This window comes from Oncorhynchus tshawytscha, linkage group LG16 (genome assembly GCF_018296145.1).
Source record: "Oncorhynchus tshawytscha isolate Ot180627B linkage group LG16, Otsh_v2.0, whole genome shotgun sequence".
NCBI lineage: Eukaryota > Metazoa > Chordata > Actinopteri > Salmoniformes > Salmonidae > Oncorhynchus > Oncorhynchus tshawytscha.
Genome location: NC_056444.1, coordinates 74,027,863 through 74,050,069, shown reverse-complemented (window position 1 = coordinate 74,050,069; position 22,207 = coordinate 74,027,863). Strand labels below are relative to the sequence as shown.

General features: G+C 41.3%; 1 protein-coding gene across 6 annotated transcripts; it reads left to right on the top strand.

Annotated features, from left to right (window-relative positions):
* Nucleotides 1-9,781: 9,781 nt before the first annotated feature.
* LOC112216346 (coatomer subunit zeta-1) lies at nucleotides 9,782-13,853 on the top strand. 6 transcript variants are annotated; one of them, XM_024376262.2, is made up of 9 exons: nucleotides 9,782-10,033; nucleotides 10,452-10,520; nucleotides 10,741-10,822; nucleotides 11,045-11,136; nucleotides 11,267-11,322; nucleotides 11,462-11,539; nucleotides 11,738-11,789; nucleotides 11,894-11,932; nucleotides 13,267-13,853. In XM_024376262.2, exons 1-9 carry the CDS (start codon nucleotides 10,016-10,018, stop codon nucleotides 13,333-13,335), a joined length of 555 nt encoding a protein of 184 aa, XP_024232030.1. In that variant the 5' UTR covers nucleotides 9,782-10,015; the 3' UTR covers nucleotides 13,336-13,853. The 6 variants fall into 6 exon arrangements, with proteins under 6 accessions (XP_024232030.1, XP_024232033.1, XP_024232036.1 ...); XM_024376265.2 differs by having other exon boundaries at nucleotides 9,783-10,024; XM_024376268.2 differs by having other exon boundaries at nucleotides 9,791-10,024; nucleotides 13,288-13,853.
* Nucleotides 13,854-22,207: the final 8,354 nt, after the last annotated feature.

Here is a 22,207-nt window from a genome sequence, read left to right as displayed (position 1 = left end):
CAGACCACAATGGTTTTCACCCTAATTGCAGTTCCTAGCTCAACGCCCTCTCTTTGTGGTGGTGTTTGTTTGCAGCAATTGGTCTTTGACATCTTGGGTAAGTACTTTTCAATTTGTTCTGCTTTAAAGTGTCTCTTGATTTTGATAAGATTTCTTGTCCATTCCCATGATTTGTATAACATCTCTGAGTATAATCCCCCAAACTCACTATTTATTTATTCCTTTGTCCCTGTCCCCTTGGCCCCCCGAGGCACGGCTTGTTCACCCCGCTATCATCCAGAAGTCGAGGTCAGTACAGGTGCATCAAAGCTGGGACAGAGACTGAAAAACAGATTATATCTCAAGGCCATCAGACTGTTAAATAGTCACCACTAGCTGACCACCACCCAGTCACCTGCCCTGAACTTAGCCACTGTCACTAGTCGGCTACCGCCCGGTTACACCACCATGCACCATAGAGGCTGCTGCCATATGTACATAGTCATAGAACACTGGTCACTTTAATAGTGTTTACATACTGTTTAACTGACTTCATATTTATATACTGTATTCTAGTCAAGGCCAACCTATTCAACTATTGCTGTACATATACTATTCTTCAGATATACTACATATTCTATCCATATACTGTCCATAATGTCTATACATCCCATCATATACATATATACTGTACATATATACACTACCGTTCAAAAGTTTGGGGTCACTTAGAAATGTCAGTGTTTTTGAAAGAAAAGCACATTTTTGTCCATTAAAATAACATCAAATTGATCCGAAATACAGTGTAGACATTATTAATGTTGTAAATGACTATTGTAGCTGGAAATTGCAGATTTTTTAATGGAATATCTACATAGGCGTACAGAGGCCCATTATCAGCAACCATCACACCTGTGTTTCAATGGCATGTTGTGTTAGCTAATCCAAGTTTATCTTTTAAAAGGCTAATTGATCATTAGAAAACCCTTTTGCAATTATGTTAGTACAACTGAAAACTGTCGTGCTGTTTAAGGAAGCAATAAAACTTGCCTTCTTTAGACTAGTTGAGTATCTGGAGCATCAGCATTTGTGGGTTCGATTACCGGCTCAAAATGGTCAGAAACAAAGACCTTTCTTCTGAAACTTGTCAGTCTATTCTTGTTCTGAGAAATGAAGGCTATTCCATGCGAGAAATTGCCAAGGAAATTAAGATCTCGTACAACGCTGTGTACTACTCCCTTCACAGAACAGTGCAAATTGGCTCTAACCTGATAAGAAAGAGAAGTGGGAGGCCCCGGTGCACAACTGAGCAAGAGTACAGGTACATTAAAGTGTCTAGTGTGAGAAACAGACGCCTCACAAGTCCTCAACTGGCAGCTTCATTAAATAGTACCCTTCTCATTCAAGGTTTTTCTTTATTTTGACTATTTTCTACATTGCATTATAATTGTGAAAACATAAAAACCATGAAATAACACATGGAATCATAACCAAAAAAGTGTTAAACAAATCCAAATATATTTTATATTTGAGATTCTTCAAAAGTCCCACCCTTTGCCTTAATGACAGCTTTGCACACTCTTGGCATTCTCTCAACCAGCTTCATGAGGTAGTCACCTGGAATGCATTTCAATTAACACGTGTGCCTTTCTAAAAGTTCATTTGTGGAATTTCTTTCCTTCTTAATGCGTTTGAGCCAATCAGTTGTGTTGTGACAAGGTAGGGGTGGTATACAGAAGACAGCCCTATTTGGTAAAAGACCAAGTCCATAGTATGGCAAGAACAGCTCACATAAGCAAAGAGAAACAACAGTCCATCATTACTTCAAGACATGAATTTCAGTCAATGTGGAAAATTCTAAGAACTTTGAAAGTTTCTTCAAGTACAGTCGCAAAAACCACAAAGAGCTATGATGAAACTGGCTCTCATGAGGACCGCCACGGGAAAAGAAGACCCAGAGTTACCTCTGGTGCAGAGGATAAGTTCATTACAGTTAACTGCACCTCAGATTGCAGCCCACATAAATGTTTCACAGAGTTCAAGTAACAGACACATCTCAACATCAACTGTTCAGAGGAGACTTTGTGAATCAGGCCTTCATGGTCGAATTGCTGCAAAGAAACAACTACTAAAGGACAGCAATAAGAAGAAGAGGTGCATGTCCTACTCATTCTACTCCATGATTAATAATGTGTTTTTCCCTTATTCCTCTAAATAGGTATTTTTTTAATTATTGTCACCATTGTGTCATTAGAGAGGAAGGTATTGGAGGTCATGCTTTAACAATCCCAAAATATGCTGTATATGATTTGAGTGGAAAAAATACCTCAGCACTGAACAACATGATTCTGTTTGTTTCTCCTGGTTGTGGTCTGAAGAAGGGAACAATGAGCCAGTAGCTGCTTGGAAGAGAGAGGAAAAGAGAGATGACATGGAAAGTAGAAATAGTAGCAATAGTAGTACTTTATTGATACCATGGAGGAGAATGTCATGCATCACCCCAAGTATATCAACAATACATCATGTTCAGAGACAGGACATGGGCCAATAGCAATGATGATACTATTCAACATAAACCCCAGCCCAATTCCTAAGTAAATATCAATGTGTGTTCACAGTTAGTGGACAGTAGACATCGCCCAGCATTGTGCAACGGACGGTACAAGGCAGGGAGGTTTAAGGGACAATGTGATAGCATGGGCTGCTCCCCTCTCCCCATCTCAGGCTTAAAACCACAGCAGTTAGCAGCTCCCTTCATAAGCACCCAACGCTGTTTTTATCAGCACCGAGCAGAGCTTCCGCCACCCAGCATCCTCCCTTTCCTCCCCTGTCTCCCTCTCTCACTCTGTTTCTGCATCCATGAATGGATGCAGACACACACGCATGCATGCACACAGACACACACAGACACACACAGACACACACACACACACACACACACACACACACACACACACACACACACACACACACACACACACAAACACTTCCAATTACTTCGCACCCCACTATGACCATACACATTCCTGTTATACTTCCTGCTGATAAATAATGTCATCTCATTATTGTTTGAAGTACAAAGTCATAAAATAATAGCTTTTCAAAATGTGAGGTTTGAAAAGGTGACGCTGTATTGTGAAATATCACAAGTCGCCTAATCTGTACATCTTATCATTGGTCATATTGAGACATTACCAATGAATGCAATGATACTGCAGGTTAATGTTCCTCATTTGTTGTTTGTCAGGTGTAATGATTGGTCAATGGCAAACATTTTACTCAACCACAACAGACCGCCATCAGGTTTACTGTAATGATGACTGTGATAGAACTACCAGAGAAAGTGGATATTTGTTATACCAGTATATGCTTTTTGGAGATCCCGTTGTTTAATGTAGTCATCGTATTGATTAAGGTGTTCATTTGAAGTGGCTTGAGTACTTTAGAAGGAGGCATAATGCAAAAGTGTCACCTTTAGACTTTACACTGTCAACGTCTTACGATTTTCCATCAGTTACATGAAAACATGTTCTCCTCTAGCTCTCACTACAACAGTGTTTTATTTGAAAAGCTAGTAGCTATGGTTATGGAGGCCTCTCCCCTCTCTGTGACCTGTCTTTCAGATTCAATACTATTGAATTGAAAGGAAAACCCATTTGCCCATCTTGTAAAGAGGTAAATCCCAGATACAACAAGGAGACAGATATTTCACTGGATGTTTAAATGTGAAGCATCCACTTGGCGTTTCCACTCACTACAAAATATGGTAGTGAGAGCAAGCCCACTGTCGGGCAGTGGGAGAAGATGGAACGAGATGGATTTTGGCCGACATTCTGCAAATTTTCTCATTGATGAAACATTTGATCTCAATACAGTTTTCTGTTCCCAAAACTTAGAATTTGTTATGAACAGAGTTGACTTAAGGTTTGTAGACTTTACCCTTTGCAAAAGTTTTTTTTAAATTGAGTTGTTTAGAAGGAGTGCAAAGGCAACCCTTCTAAAGGCACTCCTTGAGTTATTGAACACGTGCACTTCACATAGTAGGCGTACCCTAACGGAAATATGCAGGTCATGCTAAAATGCACCAATAGGATCTTGCTAGCTGGTGCTTGGCTCTGCCCCCTTCCTTGCTTGTTCTACACACTATGACTAATTTGTTCCCATTGGAAATGACAGGCTGTGGTCTATCTTGGTTTAGTTATACAAATCTTTGGGTAAATTCTTAATACATTTTTGGATTAGGCATGTAAAGTAGCAACAGTCACTGTTGTCATGGTTATATCACCAATAGTCTATACGGTAAAAACATAGGCAATTCAAGTACAAGATCAGAGGATTCGGTTAAAACCAAAATGTTCTTATACTTCTAAACTACAAACAATATGGCATGCCAACATTCCTCTGAGAAGCATCAACCTTTTAACTGAACAGTTCAAGGCTGCATATTGTGTTTCCTCTCAGACATCAAGGGTCATTTCGAAATCTTTAGTGGTAAAATTGTGAAAAACCATTGCAACATTGCAAAATGTGTCGGTTAACCACAGGACTGTTGCAAGTGTATTTTTTTGGAATCATATGCTATCATTTAATGCAGCCTATATAATCTATAATATGAATTTACCTTTATGTTTGGAAGCATACATTCTAGGACCTAAATAATAACTTTAATGGCAATGTGCCTTTCCCCTGAAAACAATATTACAATCACAATACTGCCTGCAATAACAGACATAATTGATGTCTTAACCAAAATAGAGGTTGACATGTAAACACTGATGTCATGCTGAATGGATTGGGAATAAAAAAGGGAAAATCCCATCAGCATCAACATCCATGAGTTTCCAGATGGATACTTCCCAGAAGAAACAACCAGGATAATTAGGTTGGTTTAATGTGGGAGGATCTTTAAAAAAACGTTTCATACGACATGTCTGAATATACTCAGACAGACATTGGAATCAAAGAGGAAATCAGAGGATCTACGGCCAGAGTGGAACACAGTTGGCCTACCTCCATTTCCGTAGGCCTTTATAGAATGGTTATATAAAAGTTACATAATGCTGCAATGTAAAATCTAATGTTTGCAGTGGTGTAGTTGAAGAACATGCCCTCAAAGAGCATGTCCTTTGGTCAAAGAAAACTAACTGACTTGAGACTTTTATAATACCCCTATTGTGGCTATGTGGTATACCACCACCACTCTGCTTGCTGGAAATGTTACTACCTAACTGCACAGTCCCTCCATGACTTTGTCTTGATTTGATACAGTCAGCTCCTCCAACCACAAACTTTGGCCCCTGAACCTGATACCTAAACACAATTAAAGCCTGCATAATTAATTATATGACCAATTGTTTAATTTGCAGTAACAGAAACATTACATTCAAAGTATATTCTCTCAAGTATTACATCTAATTAGAATGACCTGAACCAGTGATTGACTTGATTGAAATAGGTGCCTGTACTCATTTTGGGTGCCGGTACTGTTTATATTTAGGTGCAGGAGCTTCACAATGCGTATTAGCTAATATTCTACAAGCGGTTACAGGAGCTCTAGCAGTAGCAAATTTGAGGTTCTGGTACTCAGCTCCAGTGAGCTCCTGCCCAAGTCAAACAATAGTCTGGATCAATTATGTACAGTGCATTTGGAAAGTATTCAGACCCTTTGACTTTCTCCACATTTTGTTACGTTACAGCCTCATTCTAAAATGTATTAAAAAACATTTTCATCAATCTACACATAATACCCCATAATGACAAAACAAAAACAGGTTTTTATCATTTTTTGCAAATGTATTAAAAGTAAAACACTGAGATACTTTATTTACATAAGTATTCAAACCCTTTGATATGAGCCTCGAAATTGAGCTCAGGTGCATCCTGTTTTCAATGATCGTCCTTGAGATGTTTCTACAACTTGATTGGAGTCCACCTGTGGTAAAATCAATTGATTGCACATGATTTGGAAAGGAACACATCTTTCTATATAAGGTGCCACAGTTCAAATCAAATCAAATTTTATTTGTCACATGTGCCGAATACAACAGGTGTAGGTAGACCTTACATGGAAATGCTTACTTACAAGCCCTTAACCAACAATGATTTAAGAATTTAAGAAAAAAATTGAAAATAAAAGTAACAAATAATTAAACAGCAGCAGTAAAATAACAAGCGAGGCTATATACAGCAGGTACCGGTAGAGAGTCAATGTGCGGGGGCACCGGTTAGTTGAGATAATATGTATATGTGGTTAGTGTTATAGTGACTATACATAGATTATAAACAGAGAGTAGCAGCAGCGTAAAAGAGGAGTCTGGGGAGCCCTTTGATTAACTGTTCAGTAGTCTTATGGCTTGGGGGTAGAAGCTGTTAAGAAGCCTTTTGGACCTCGACTTGGCGCTCTGGTACCACTTGCCGTGCGGTAGCAGAGAAAACAGTCTATGACTAGGTTGGCTGGAGTCTTTGACAATTTTTTGGGCCTTTTTCTGATCATGTTTGGACCATGATAGTTTGTTGGTGATGTGGACACCAAGGAACTTGAAGCTCTCAACCTGTACCACGACAGCCCCGTCGATGAAAATGGGGGCATGCTCGGTCCTCCTTTTCCCGTTGTCCACAATCATCTCCTTTGTCTTGATCACATTGAGGGAGGGGTTGTTGTCCTGGCACCACACTACCAGGTCTCTGACCTTCTCCCTATAGGCTGTCTCATCGTTTTCGGTGATCAGGCCTACCACTGTTGTGTCATCTGCAAACTTGATGATGGTGTTGGAGTCTTGTCTGGCCGTGCAGTCATGAGTGAACAGGGAGTACAGGAGGGGACTGAGTACGCACCCCTGAGGGGCCCCCGTGTTGAGGATCATCGTGGCGGATGTGTTGTTCCCTACCCTTACCACCTGGGGGCGGCCCGTCAGGAAGTCCAGGTTCCAGTTGCAGAGGGAGGTGTTTAGTCCCAGGGTCCTTAGCTAGGTGATGAGCTTTGAGGGCACTATGGTGTTGAACACTGAGCTGTAGTCAATGAACAGCATTCTCACATAGGTGTTCCTTTTGTCCAGGTGGGAAAGGGCAGTGTTGAGTGCAATAGAGGTTGCATCATCTGTGGATCTGTTGGGTCGGTATGCAAATTGGAGTGGGTCTAGGGTTTCTGGGATTTTGTTGATGTGACCCATAACCAGACTTTCAAAGCACTTCATGGCTACAGACGTGAGTGCTACGGGTCGGTAGTCATTTAGGCAGGTTACCTTAGTGTTGTTGGGCACAGGGACTATGGTGGTCTGCTTGAAAAATGTTGGTATTACAGACTCAGTCAGGGACAGGTTGAAAATGTCAGTGAAGACACTTGCCAGTTGGTCAGCGCATGCTCGGAGTATACGTCCTGGTAATCCATCTGGCCCTGCGTCCTTGTGAATGTTGACCTGTTTAAAGGTCTTACTCACATTGGCTACGGAGAGTGTGATCATGCAGTCATCTGGAACAGCTGATGCTCTGTTTCAGTGTTATTTGCCTCAAATCGAGCATAGAAGTAATTTAGCTTGTCTGGTAGGTTCGTGTCACTGGGCAGCTTGTTGCTTTGCTTCCCTTTGTTGACAGTGCATGTCAAAGTAAAAACCGAGCCATGAGGTCGAAGGAATTGTTCGTAGAGCCCCAAGACAGGATTGTGTCGAGGCACAGATCTGGGGAAGGGTAACAAAAAAATCTCCAGCATTGAAGGTCCACAAGAACACAGTGGCCTCCATCATTCTTAAATGGAAGAAGTTTGGAACCACCAAGACTTTTTATTTATTTATTTCACCTTTATATAACCAGGTAGGCAAGTTGAGAACAAGTTCTCATTTACAATTGCGACCTGGCCAAGATAAAGCAAAGCAGTTCGAAACGTACAACAACACAGAGTTACACATGGAGTAAAACAAACATACAGTCAGTAATACAGTAGAAAAATGAGTCTATATACAATGTGAGCAAATGAGGTGAGATAAGGGAGGTAAAGGCAAAAAAGGCCATGGTGGCAAAGTAAATACAATATAGCAAGTAAAAAATAAATAATAATAATAAAAAATAATTGTAAAAAAATATTTAAAAAAAATAAACACTGGAATGGTAGATTTGCATGGAAGAATGTGCAAAGTAGAGATAGAAATAATGGGGGTGCAAAGGAGCAAAATAAATAAATAAATAAATAAATAAATACAGTAGGGGGAGGGGTAGTTGTTTGGGCTAAATTATAGATGGGCTATGTACAGGTGCAGTAATCTGTGAGCTGCTCTGACAGCTGGTGCTTAAAGCTAGCTTTGTCATTATGGGGTATTGTGTGTAGATTGATTTTTTTATTTTTTTTATTTTACCTTTATTTAACTAGGCAAATCAGTTAAGAACAAATTCTTATTTTCAATGACAGCCTAGGACAGCTGTGGTTCTAGGCCGGGGCAGAACGACAGATTTGTACCTTGTCAGCTCTAACCACTAGGCTACCCTGCCACCCCGATGAGGAAATAAACGATTTAATCAGTTTTAGAATAAGGCTGTAATGTAACAAAATGTGAAAAAAGTCAAGGGGTCTGAATACTTTCCGAATGCACTGTATATGAACCCTTGATTGCTGATGCTATGTATTGACCATTGAGAGGCTTTGAAGCCACCGGTCGGCCATATTGGCACTTCCCAGTAGGCGCAGTCTTCCATAGGACTGAATGGAGATCTACAGATTTCAATTAAACGTTTCAAGGACAGAGTTACATGTATTTAAAGCTGCAATATCTGACATTGTGGGCTACATTGTGAGTTATAGATCTGTCATTCTCATTAAAAGCAAGTCTAAAGGCTGGTTTACAGTCCATCTATTGGCATGTCTGTAGTCAATTCTCGTAGCGACATCATGAACATTCTATTGCCATCCGACATCAAACTTGGCGTTGTTGTTCTGAAAAGCTCTAAACACAAAACAACAGCCTCTGCTTGATATCAGCAGCCCGGTGCTCCAAATAGCATACGTTCTCTATTTTAACACCAATAAATCCATCCGTTAAAAAATGAATTGAGTAAATGTCAACCTATCAAGCCAGGCAACTAAAAGCAATTTTCTAAACAATGTTTTGGTGTGTTGCTAACTAGTTAGCAACAAACTAAATGTCCATGGTATATCTATAATGTCTTAACTTTAGCTTTCATTATTACAGGAAAATAAACCCACAACAAGATAATTATTTACAATGTAATGGCGACCTTAAAGAAAATAGCGTACTGCCACAGTGTGACGAAATAAAAGTAGGTCATTCTATCTTAGAATATTAGAACTCCTGCATCATCTTGTCACTGGAGGATTTGGTCTGGTTGCTGTGGCAGTCCGGTAACAGTCGCAGACATTTCAACTTTTTTCAAGGAAACTGACAGTCGCCATGGCGGTCTACAGACATTCCACCGGAATATAAATGAAATGTTGTTTTGACCTACTACACTTGTAGCAATCTAATTGTCTACAGACATGTCAGTAGAGCAAGTATAAACTGGCCTTAAGAAGCAGTAGATTTGTTCTGTGTGGGCTATTTCTATGCTTCCCCTTCAGTTTAGTTTTTGCATCTTTTATTTTCGGTTTTATACACGGGCTTCAAATAGCTGAAAATACAATATATTTTTGTTTATGGAAAAATACATTTCACAGTGGGTTAGATCATTCTATACACCATACATGCTTGTTTTATCACATAAACTGAAATTCGGAAAACTATTTAAAAATGTGCAACCCTTTTACGCAACTGTGGGGGAGTGCCAAATTGGAGGCACTGTGGCTTCAACACAGCACTCCTAATTTGTCATCTAGTGTGTATATAAATTGTTGTTATGGGCTTGTTGACCTGTACCAACGATTTTTATAACTAAAGCCATTGTTCTGTCTGTGCTTGAACTCTGTCCTCAGAACAGAATGAGCGGTGTCATAGCGGGGCGTTTTGATTGATGCGGTTTATCATCCAATGGAAGACGAGATAAACGTTTAGGCAGCTAACTAGGAAGTTTGCTAGCTAGCAACTTAGCAAATAAGATGGATACGGTAATGCTGGTAACGTTTATTATTTAAAAAAAAATCATTCTTTATGTTATATTTCCTGATTCGATTTTTGTTGGGAGTGTAGCAACCTTTGGAAAAGAGAGATTAGTGTGCTTGCTGCCTGCTTAGAATTGGGAAGGAGCTGTTAGTTAGTTAGCTATAGACGGTAACGTTACCTGGCGAACTCACCATCCGGTGTTTTAGAAAACTAACTTGCTAGTTAGTTACAGCAGCAAATATCTGTTTACAATGCGTAGTTACTAGGAATGGCTATCAGCGTAGTAATGACACATGTTTCCGCTAGTAAGTGTACTTTTCTTTAGTTAGGTAGCTTGCTAGTTTGCTAACGTTAGCTAGCTAGCTAGCTACTGTGTATTGATGATGTGTAACTTATCTGCAAGGCAGTCATGTCTGTGTATCTTCACAACAGGAACCGTCATTATACACCGTGAAAGCAGTCCTCATTCTGGATAATGATGGAGAACGACTCTATGCTAAAGTAAGACTTTGATAAGTGTATTACATAAAGGTGTGTTAGTACTTGGCTGGAACAAAAGCCTGCATACACCCAGTACCTTAGGGCCAAAGTTGGTGATCCCTGCTATGTAACTCATTCTGTCATTATGTAATACACAGCTGCATTATTAGCATACCATATGAAATGTACAAACAACAATTAGTTGTAGTTTAACGCCTCTTTATTAATGCTTTATTTACAGTATTATGATGACACCTACCCTTCAGTAAAGGAACAGAAAGCTTTTGAGAAGAACATATTCAGCAAGACACACCGGACTGACAGTATGAAATGCATTTTAATACACACATGTACATATTCTCAGGTCAGTGAATAGTGTTCTGGTCTTTTGTCTACTAATTGCTCTTTTGAGCAATCAAATCTTTTCACATCAGATCATTTTCAGAGCTGATCTCATTGGTCAGAAGACCAATTTGTGAAAAAAATAATCACAATTTGCCTCCATGTATAAATGCAGCCATTGTCATGTTTCTGTTTATACTCAGGTGAGATCGCTTTGCTAGAGGGCCTCACAGTTGTCTACAAGAGCAACATTGATCTCTTCTTCTATGTCGTTGGAAGCTCGCATGAAAATGAGGTAATCATATTGGAAGGCCGTGATTGGAGACATAAAATGAATAAATTGTATGATTAATTTCGGTGCAGTGCACTCTGCCATGCTCTAAATGACCTTTTTGTTGTTTCTGTGTTTTGTTCCCCTCCAACAGTTGATGCTAATGGCTGTTCTAAACTGTCTGTTTGACTCACTGAGCCAAATGTTGAGGTGAGAGCTAAATCTGTTCTGAACTGTTTGTTTAACTCACTGAGACGAATGTTGAGGTGAGAGCTAAATCTTACATCACATCTTTTGCCATCTTTCATCAAAAGGCAAACCTTGAATAATTATCTGTCTTTCTCTGTAGAAAGAATGTTGAGAGGAGAGCTCTACTTGAGAATATGGAAGGTCTCTTTCTCGCTGTGGATGAAATTGTGGATGGGGGGTGAGGTCAATGTCTTAAAATGTTTGAATATTGACTCAATGTATTACCACTGCTTATTTTCAACCGTCCAAACCAATAAGGATGGTTGTATGATCTTGGTGAAACACAGTCATAAGACAGCTGTGGTCTGGTCCAGTGTGGCTGTCTATTTGCACAGTGTGAGTGATAACAAGCTTCTCTCTCTGCTGTCTCCTAAAGAGTGATTCTGGAAAGTGATCCTCAGCAAGTGGTCTACCGCGTGGCACTAAGGGTAAGGGTCCCTTTCCTCTTCAGAAAACACTCTTTACTCAACCAAGTGGACTCTTAATGTTCTGAGTGTGGTTGCCTAACCCCAGTATGTAATCTCTTCTACAGGGGGAAGATGTGCCTTACTCAGAGCAGACTGTCACCCAGGTGAGTACAACAGCCCTAGTTACCTCATTCATCTCCGCATACTACATTGTTCAGTGTGGATCATGCGCCATTACATTATTCACTCTCTACTCTCCTGAGACTTAGGATGTGTCCAAATAGCACCCTAGTCCCTATGTAGTGCACTACTTTTGACCAGGGCCCAGCCTTACAAGCTTAAGAGCTGGGCCCAACGTCCTAGCCTGGGAATCCAGACTGAATCAAACTATATTTTACCTCACTTGTTTCACTTAACTAATTTAGTGAAAACCTAACTGAAATGGAGCTGAATTAAGTCTGGGTTTCCAGGCTACCGACGTCCCTCATATACTTCAACATCACTCTCCAATCCTACTGCTTCCACTCTTCCTTATATATGGAAAGCCCACGATTGCTAATTATAGGCAGGCGGTGTGTGTGTGGCCTATGAGCTGAGGTCCTCTCCAGTCTTGATTATGTTCTCATTTAAGAAGCTGCTGTCCTCTCATCCCTTCTCTCTCCCTCCCTGTCTAATGATTAATGGCTGGCTGTCTTCCTTGTGGTTCTTTTCCTTCAACAAATTAATCATGAATTCATTCCTGCATATTTTGCTTTACTTGCATTCCTCATCTTTCTCTATCTAGTCTTTGTCAAAGTTTGAGGTAAATGTGTAAATCATGTGGTCTCCCTTCATTTACTTAAAGACCCAGTGCAGTCAAAATGAGGGTTTCCTGTGTTTTGTCATATTTGTAGAACAGCTAATGAAACTAACACTGTAAAATTGTAAAAAAATAAAATAAATGTTAGCAGTATTATTTCCTGAGTTTTTACAACCAGCAACTATCTACACTGGACCTTCTCATCAGCGGGTTTTGCATGGGTGGAATTATGGCCTGCCTGGTGACATTACCAGGCGGTAGAAATTAATAGACCAATAACCGACTCTCAAACATCTTACAATAACACGTATAGTTTCTGCTTACATATCCCTCCCATTAGGCAACTCCAATTAGGTCCCTCACTCAGGCAACTCCAAGACAGTCCTATCAAAATTGTTTGAATTTTTTAAAATATTTTTGCTAAAAATATTTTTGTTTCCTTTTGACCATTTTAATCAAAAACTATTACAGTAAGGTGCTTAATTGTTAACCAGAAATGATTTGTTATTGAGATAAAATCGTCTGCTTTGGGCAGTTGGTCTCAGTCTATCCATCTTGGTAGTATTAATTTACATTTGTTTCGAAAGGGAAAGTCTAATTTTTGAAATGCAAAGAAAGTTCAAATGGATGTCAAACACAGACTGGAGGCTCATTATACAAACGTGTGTGTTTGTATGTTATTTGTATGATCTATTTTAGAAGGCCAGTTTTCTTCTACAGGTGCTACAGTCTGCCAAGGAACAGATCAAATGGTCTCTGCTACGATAGGACCTGTCAACTCCCCTCATCTAATACTGTACCACCATTACACATGCCTCCTCTCTCTGATGTCATCTCTTCCCCTCTACTCACTCCACACCATTCCTCCAATCAGGATTCAGGAGAGGCTGATCACTCATCCAATCAGACTCCCAGGGCCAGGGATATCTTTGAGTATTGTCTGTCTGAATTTATTATTTCTATCATGTGTCGTTACTGTAAAAGGGTATTCTTGTATCTGGCTATGTAGCTAGCTGTGAGAGGGATATTGGATGGTAGTGTGCCAATACATTCTTGCTGCCTGGTTTGCATTTTCTTACCATTTAAGTTGACAGCTTTATGTCCCTCATCTCTGATAACATTCCATGTGTTAACTATAGTACAGACCATAGCAATAGGAAGGAATTATTTCTATGGTACAGACATATGGTCAGAACAACCTTGTTGTTAGTCACTTTGTTCCTTCAGAATACTGGATAAATTCAAGCATTTAAATCTTTTGAATAAAAACATTTATAGACACTAAAGTTGTGACTATATTTTGTGATTGTTTGCCCTTTTTGTTCTTGTCACACTTTAACATATTTCAATGTCAGGGTTTATTGAATGGAAGCTCAGGTAGCCACTATAATATATAAATATGCTCTTTTATACTGTAGATTATGTAGAATTTCAGTCCACTTGAACCATGTACTGTTTCCTTGGTTGCAGAGTTCCCTTGTCACACCATGGTACTTAGAACTCTGCTAGCCAGACAGGGAGCGACTCACAGCTAAAGCAAGGGCTCCATCTTCTGGTCAATGTACCAAAACACATTCCTGAGGTTAACACTTTACGTGTAAGTGTCTGAGACATTTTCAGTTATGTGTTGTGTTTCGATGCTGTAAAATTGTGGTGTTTACAAATCGGTCACATCTAATTAGTCAAGTTTTTCCCCTTGATAATCATCCTGCACTTGTGATCCATTTCAAACTGAGCAATGGAGAGATGAAATGTGTGCTTCAGCTAACTGTTTTTTCTTCTTGATAATTCCCCCCTGCCTCACACAAACATACACAAGCTCATCTTAATGCAAATGACAGATGCCCTCCAGAGAAGTGGCTGTGAGAGCAGACTATCATGTAGATATGAACCTGGCAGTGATGTCTATTACAAAAATATTCCTGTTCTTGTTAATGTCTGCATTTCACTACCAGTGGGGTCATGTTCATTAGGGCACACAACTGAGAACTTTACACAACATTTCTCAACGAGAAATAGAATGTTAGTCGCTCTTCAGTCTTTTTTTCTCGATTTGGTGCCTGATAAATTTGTCCCTGGTGTAGCTACACACCATGTTAAGCTGACGTCTTTAAGGTATTGTGTAACTGGTCCATCCATGCCTAATGTGGACCGTTTTGGAGTGAGCGGTCCTCCTTGTCCAGACCTTGGCTCTATTTTCAGCATTACTCATGTTTTCCTGAGGCAACACAAACAGATGGCGGTACATGTCTGGTTTGTAAGAAGCATCAGCATCAGTATATCATTCAATGTCCATGATATAACAACGTCAGTGGTGGGAGGAGCTACAGGAGAACGGACTCATTGTATTGGCTGTATTGATGGAACGGAGTCAAATGTGGTTATCGTATGTTTGATGTGGTTGATACCGTTCCATTGATTTCATTCCAGCCATTACAATGAGCCCGTCTTCCTATAGCTCCTCTCACCAGCCTCCTCTGAATCCAATAAAAGTCATAACTCCTTCATAGATTTTCCTTTAGTGTCTTGGCTGTAGTAACTCACAAAGCCAGTTGTAAGTTGACAACCCCAGCTTGTCTCTAGGACCATGCAGTACTACTGCTACTATCAAACACAGTGAGTAAATGGGCTTCCTCACCTAAAGCCCCCCTTCCTTTGGGCCTCTTCTCTGATCCCTCTATCCTTCCTCTAATCTCTATCTTTAATGATGATTTGGCAGAGGGATGAAGGGAAGAGCAAGATCAAAGAGAAAGGGGGTGTTCAGTTATCGAGCTGCTTCTGTCCTGGAGCCTGATCACACACATTCATGATGATAGTCAAAGGAAAGGGAGCTAGACTCTAAACCCCTTCTCTTTGCATGGAGTAATTGTATCATTCTCCCTTGAGCCCCCAAATGTTAATTTGACCAATTGAGAAATGCACTCATGTCTGACGGGTGTGATTGCTTGAGAATAGCTGTATGTCCTGCAGCCTGTCTATAAGATGCAGTAACAGCAGAGTGGATGCTTGTATTTTTGTCTGCCAGGGACACAGAGCGAGAGGAAGAAGTTAAGTGAAGTTAATGAAACATTACTCATCTGGCAGATCCATTGTCTTGGCTGGCCTCCAGTCAGGTCCATTGTAAAAGCCTACAGTTTGTGTTGCTAGGTGGACAAGTCAACTGCTCTTTACTCTCTTAAATGGATGTAGAGATGCCACTGAATTGCATTTGTGCGATTATGAAATTATTAGGATATAGTGTTGGATCTATTCATTCAGATTTAAAAATTCTGCCTATTCCCTATTCCCGATTCTATATGTCCCGACCCAAACACGTGTGTGATTTTGGGGGAGGGGAGATGTGAAAGGCTCCATTGTTTCAATAGCGTTCAGTCTAGTTTATCCAGGCTAGAATGTGAAGGTTAAAGAGGACAAGGTTAGACAGCACAGCAGATCTAGACAACAGCAATGCAGTAAGTGATTAGATTAGATCCACCTCACTGTGTCCTCACCCAGCAGGGCAGAGAGGGACTGGAGAGGGTTCAAATGGATCACACACACACACGTTGGTGCCTCCTGGGTCATCCCATCACTTAGTTTTCATCTAGATATTCAATATGTTTCAGTCATATTTTGTGTGTGTGTTTGTGCATGTGCTTGTGAGTGTGTGTCCTGCCGTCCCCTCACTCATTTCCCGTCTAGGTATTCCTTCAGCAGGGCAGGCGGTACCTTGGGGCAGTCAACGACCCCCTTTCATCTGCTAATTATAGTTACACCGTCGTAAAAAGACAGAGAGGTAATTTATATGAATTATACAGGAATGAGTATGGTAGTCTGTAACACCATGGCTTGACACGCTGTACATAACATGCTGTTAAACAGTCAGGAGCATGTAATGGGCTAGAGGCTTGTAATTGATCGATGCTGTGTACGATAAAAGAGAGTGTGTGTGTGAGTCAGTAAATGATAAATATTTACATGGTGTTTGGCTGGTGACTGAGCTATATACTTCTCAATGGCCTGCCCTAGTCAAAGACTCAAGGCTGGGGAAAATAGCAATGGTCCAATACACTATACAGGGGTGTCAAACATACGCGGGTGGTTTGAGTAAAAAACGGCGAGGAAATACAATCAATATCCAATGTTGCGCTCCGGACCTCATTGAAGACTGAATGCGGCCCCCGGCGTAATATGAGTTTGACACCCCTGTTCTACCCTATCAAACATTTCATAAAAATAGAACATGAATTATGCCTGTGTTGAAGTCTTAGACTATAATGTGTAAGACGCAGACACATTACACACACCAGACCTTAGTACTATACCCCAATGTATCTGTATTACACCAGGAAAACATTTTCTATTCTATGTATTCCCATAGAATAGAAAATCATTGCTGCTCTGCTCCGTAGAGAAGCCAGCCAACAGCAGTGCCAGAGAACACACCACTGCACATTCTCTCTGTCCCGGTCTCCTCAGCCAGAACTCAACATACAATGTATGTTTTTGCAACAACAACAACAAAGATGGTGATACTATTAATTACATAAGATGATGATCAATTGCTGATGTGAGTGTTTAATTCTGTGTTGATGTATGTCACCAGGACCCGAGCTGGTCTGTTAGCTACTGTTCATCATTCCAGTGGGAAAGTTACATGTTTGTTAGGATACCGCTTTTGACCCCATCATTGAATAACAGTGCTTTTGCATGAACATATTTATCCACCTATCACATTTCATTTGCTTCTCAAACTATGTCAAATACATTTTCCAACACGTTTAAAGGTTAATGACATGCGTTATCAAGGGTTAGTAAATTGACAAAATACTCCACCTTTTTGCACTACTATTCCCCTATGCCTTTTGCAGTAGCTCATATGGTTGTTTTTCCCATTCTCTCTCTCTCTCTCTCTCTCTCTCTCTCTCTCTCTCCCTTACTTGTTTTCAAATTCTTTGTGGGTCTGTGTAATTTGAGGGAAGTATCTGTCTCTAGTATGGTCACACATTTGGCAGGAGGTTAAGAAGTGCAGCTCAGTTTCCACCTCATTTTGTGGGCAGTATGCACATAGCCTGTATTCTCTTTAGAGCCAGGTCTCTCTCTCTTTCTCTTTCTCTCTCTCTTCTTACTCTCTCTCCTCTCTTCTCTCTCTCTGTTTGTGTGATTTAGAAGCACTTCTCTCTCCTCTCTCTTCTTACTCTCTATCCTCTCTCCTCTTCTCTCTCTCTGTTTGTGTGATTTAGTAGCACTTCTCTCTCCTCTCTCTTCTTACTCTCTATCCTCTCTCCTCTCTTCTCTCTCTCTGTTTGTGTGATTTAGAAGCACTTCTCTCTCCTCTCTCTTCTTACTCTCTATCCTCTCTCCTCTTCTCTCTCTCTGTTTGTGTGATTTAGTAGCACTTCTCTCTCCTCTCTCTTCTTACTCTCTATCCTCTGTCCTCTCTTCTCTCTCTCTGTTTGTGTGATTTAGTAGCACTTCTCTCTCTTCTTACTCTCTATCCTCTCTCCTCTCTTCTCTCTCTCTGTTTGTGTGATTTAGAAGCACTTCTCTCTCCTCTCTCTTCTTACTCTCTATCCTCTCTCCTATCTTTTCTCTCTGTTTGTGTGACTTAGAAGCAGAATGAAATCCTTTCACATCCAGGTCTCTGCCCTGCTGTGCTGTAGTACCCAGACAACAACTGCTCTTCATTTGGACCGGCTGTCTGCAGAGACCTGTAGGAGGGATCACACCTGGTCAGCCAGCTCACTCTCGGCACGCAGACACATACCCTGAGCTTCAGACCCGGGGAAGTGTCCGCCAAAGCCCAGCCTGCCTTCAGCCAGTTAGTCCCTTTGTCTGCCCCAATGTCTCCAGCTGGTCCCACTGTCAGCCAACTGGTATCAACACAGAGTTTGCCTGGAGTAGGCTAGTGATGCAGGACTAGGCTAGTGATGCAGGAGTAGGCTAGTGATGCAGGACTAGGCTAGTGATGCAGGAGTAGGCTAGTGATGCAGGAGTAGGCTAGTGATGCAGGACTAGGCTAGTGATGCAGGAGTAGGCTAGTGATGCAGGACTAGGCTAGTGATGCAGGAGTAGGCTAGTGATGCAGGACTAGGCTAGTGATGCAGGAGTAGGCTAGTGATGCAGGACTAGGCTAGTGATGCAGGAGTAGGCTAGTGATGCATGAGTAGGCTAGTGATGCAGGAGTAGAATACAGATGCAGTGAAACTGATTTTCAATGTAGGCATCAGGCTTTATGGATGTTTATCCTGGTTTATCCAAGTCCAGTACCATCCCTCAGGGGATGTGTTTCTCCTCTTTTGGGGCTGTGTTTAGTCTTGTTTTACTCACTAATTCCTCAGCCTGCCCTCTTTAAGCTCCTTTAGTTTTTACCGTGGTATATTATGGATGTGGCTTTGAACATGGCGTGGCCTAAGAATTAGAGAGGGAGAAAACAAGCGTTTTATTCTGTGTCATACCTCTGTGCTTTCAGTTCACTCCCTTTCTCCCTCCCCTCCTCCCTCTGTCATCTATTCTTTCTCTCTCACTTTCTCCCCTCCCTCCTTCCCCACGGATTGCCCAACCACACCACAACACTGTTAACAGTACCTCTGACAGATTTACCGCCACTGTCTTTCCATTGGCTGCCAGAGTGACAGGTGTGATTTAGTGCCGCATCCTGATTGGCCCAGGCCTGACAGGGGAATTTATGACTGTGCTGTGATTCGATGCCAGCTGCCTTTGAAGTGAGTTACAGCTCTGTCGCTTATAGGACACAGAAACGGTGTCAGGTTTCAGTCATAAAATCTTATCCCTGAAGGGAGGTGGTGCTGCCTGCTGGATAACACTGCTGGGCTGACTGGTGTCATTAGAGGAGAGGAGGAGAGACCCACTACTAGAGAGTCACACAGAGAAAGAGAGGAGGAGAGACCCACTACTAGAGAGTCACACAGAGAAAGAGGAGGAGAGACCCACTACTAGAGAGTCACACAGAGAAAGAGGAGGAGAGACCCACTACTAGAGTCACACAGAGAAAGAGAGGAGAGACCCACTACTAGAGTCACACAGAGAAATAGAGGAGTAGAGACCCACTACTAGAGAGAGTCAGATAAAAGGAGAAGTACGGGTTGCCCCAGTCACACACAACTACTCCACTATCGTCGTTGAATTGGGAGTGTGTGTGTGTCTGTCTTTCTGTCCGTCCGCAGCACCTTCCTCAGATCTCTATTTTCCTGCAGTAAAGATAAGTATCATAAGGATAAGTGGACACTTTGAACTACCCCCTCAACCATCCACCTATCTTCCCCCGTCCATCCTCAGCCCATACATCCTGTAATCAACCAGGCAGAATTATATTACTGATAATATATCAACATCTATAAGACTAAAATGGCAGACTAAATCACTGTATCTATCGCATAGCTGATCAACAGCAGCAAGCCGCCAAAGTCACTTTGAATCCTTGTCTATCTACCCACTGGTACAATATCTCCTATGAGCCATAAATACAGTTAGTAATAAATCTATTGCCTATCTATGTCTCCATCAGCCAGGCAGACAGTCTATCCCCTGCAGATCATGGCCTGTATTCATAAAGCATCAGAGTAGGAGTGGTGGTCTAAGATCAGGTAGGTTAGGTCAGTCTGCTCAAGTGGAAAATTGCTGGAAAATAGAGAGAGAGAAGGGGAGAGAGAGAGAAACCATGTACTACCCTAATGTAATTGCATAATTCCTTGATAGAGTGAAGAGCGAGACGGGCATATGAAGTTGCTTAGCTCGAGGTTACATGGCAGACGCAGACTCACTGTCGTGCTTAGAGAGAAGACAGGTTCTGCACTTAAACACCATGAGTCCTCCCTGACGAATACCATGCAGCCGAAACGTGTAGTTTTAAAAAACGTTTCTATTGAACATGCCATACTAATAAAGGCATTTTAATGAATTATATGAAGAGTGCCTTGGTCCTCCTTTCTTTTTGATGACCATGGCTGCTCACTTCTGTGAGCTCATGACTGATATTATGACAAGAGATTAGCATAATCATATTAATATCTAATATTTATCAAGTGATCATTAAAAATATTTGCTATTGTCGCTATGTGTAAGTTAAAGCGCTGGTTTTAACATACCATACTTGTATCACATGACCATGCATATCACATGACCATGCATATCACATGACCATGCATATCACATGACCATGCATATCACATGACCATGCATATCACATGACCATGCATATCACATGGCCATGCATATCCATTTCAGAAATGACTCTAAGTATGTCATAGAGGTTGACTACAAACAGGGCTGAAATAGTGCTTTAATAAATCAGCCACAAGACTTCAGCATGTCATAGCAGACAGTCTCTCATACCAGGCTTGCATCCCAAATGGCACCCTATTCCCTATAAAGTGCAATACTTTTGACCAAAGCCCATTCCCTATAAAGTACACTACTTTTGACCAGATGGGTTCTGGTCCAAAGTAGTGCACTTTATAAGGAATAGAGTGTAATTTGGGATATACCCCCAGAAGTCACGCTCCTACAGCTGAGCCTAGAAAAAACCTTGTTAAAAGTCTCCTCTATCGATATGTGTGGTCAGTAGGTGAGAACACATTAGGGAGAATCATATTTCATATGTAGCAGATCTATTACTTCTACTATATCTTTCTTAATCTTTTTCTTACCTGCTTCTTGGTCCTGAATCCTACGGGTTCATGCCTTTATGGTGTGTTGCTGTAACAACTTTAGAGAGGCCCTTGGAAATTTCAGATGACTTAAGGCCTTTTTAGTCCAGGAGAATATGTGAAGGGCATTTTTAGACCAGTAAAATAATGTGTTGTCATAACTGCCTTTCTTCAACATCAGATTTGCAACGTTTCAGGGGTTTCAAAAGGCCTCTAGGTATACAGGTTTGTTTGCTGACTTCAGAGTGCTGGGGTGGCACCATGGCAGTGGCACGCTACTCATTGAGGGACCCACCCATTGTGCCTAGGCTCAACATTCCTTGGAGAAGCTCCAGCCCTGCCTTGCCAGCCCCGACAGGCCCCAACGAGCTACAGATTAATGGGGTGGCGTTTGGCCATGGTGTGTTAATGTATCTGTCTGTCTCGCTAAATGCCTGTGACTCCCTCCGTCTCCTTCCGTTTGCAGAAAGAAGTGGTGGGAAGCCACCTGTGGTGCCTTGGCTTGGAAAGAAAGGTGGTCTGGGAAGGGCTGGGCTCCGGCCGCGTTGTCCATCTTATCCAGGGGAATGTGAATGACTATCGAGCCAAAACACCAACAGACCTTCCCTCTCTCAGCATGAGGTGGATAGGGGACAACATTAACATTTTGTTCTAGTATGTGTCTTATGGGTTAATGCATGAATATGCAGGATTTGGTAATTAGGCCATTCGTGTGACTGTTTCTCGTTCAAATCCTTTGTCACCTATCATATGCTCTGATTGTGACAACTTCTCTTCCCGACTTGATCAGATGGGACAGAAGTGTTGAGGAACAGGAATAATATGCTTCAGCAAATTCATCTTGAGTGTTAATTGAGAGGGGAAAGTGTGTCAATAGTAGCTGAATACGTAGTAAACTAACAGTGTAAACCTGACGTGTCACACAGCTTTGGGGTCATTCCACCCATTCGGTACCTTTTGAGAAGTGTAACTCTGTCAATAAAAACGTTTAA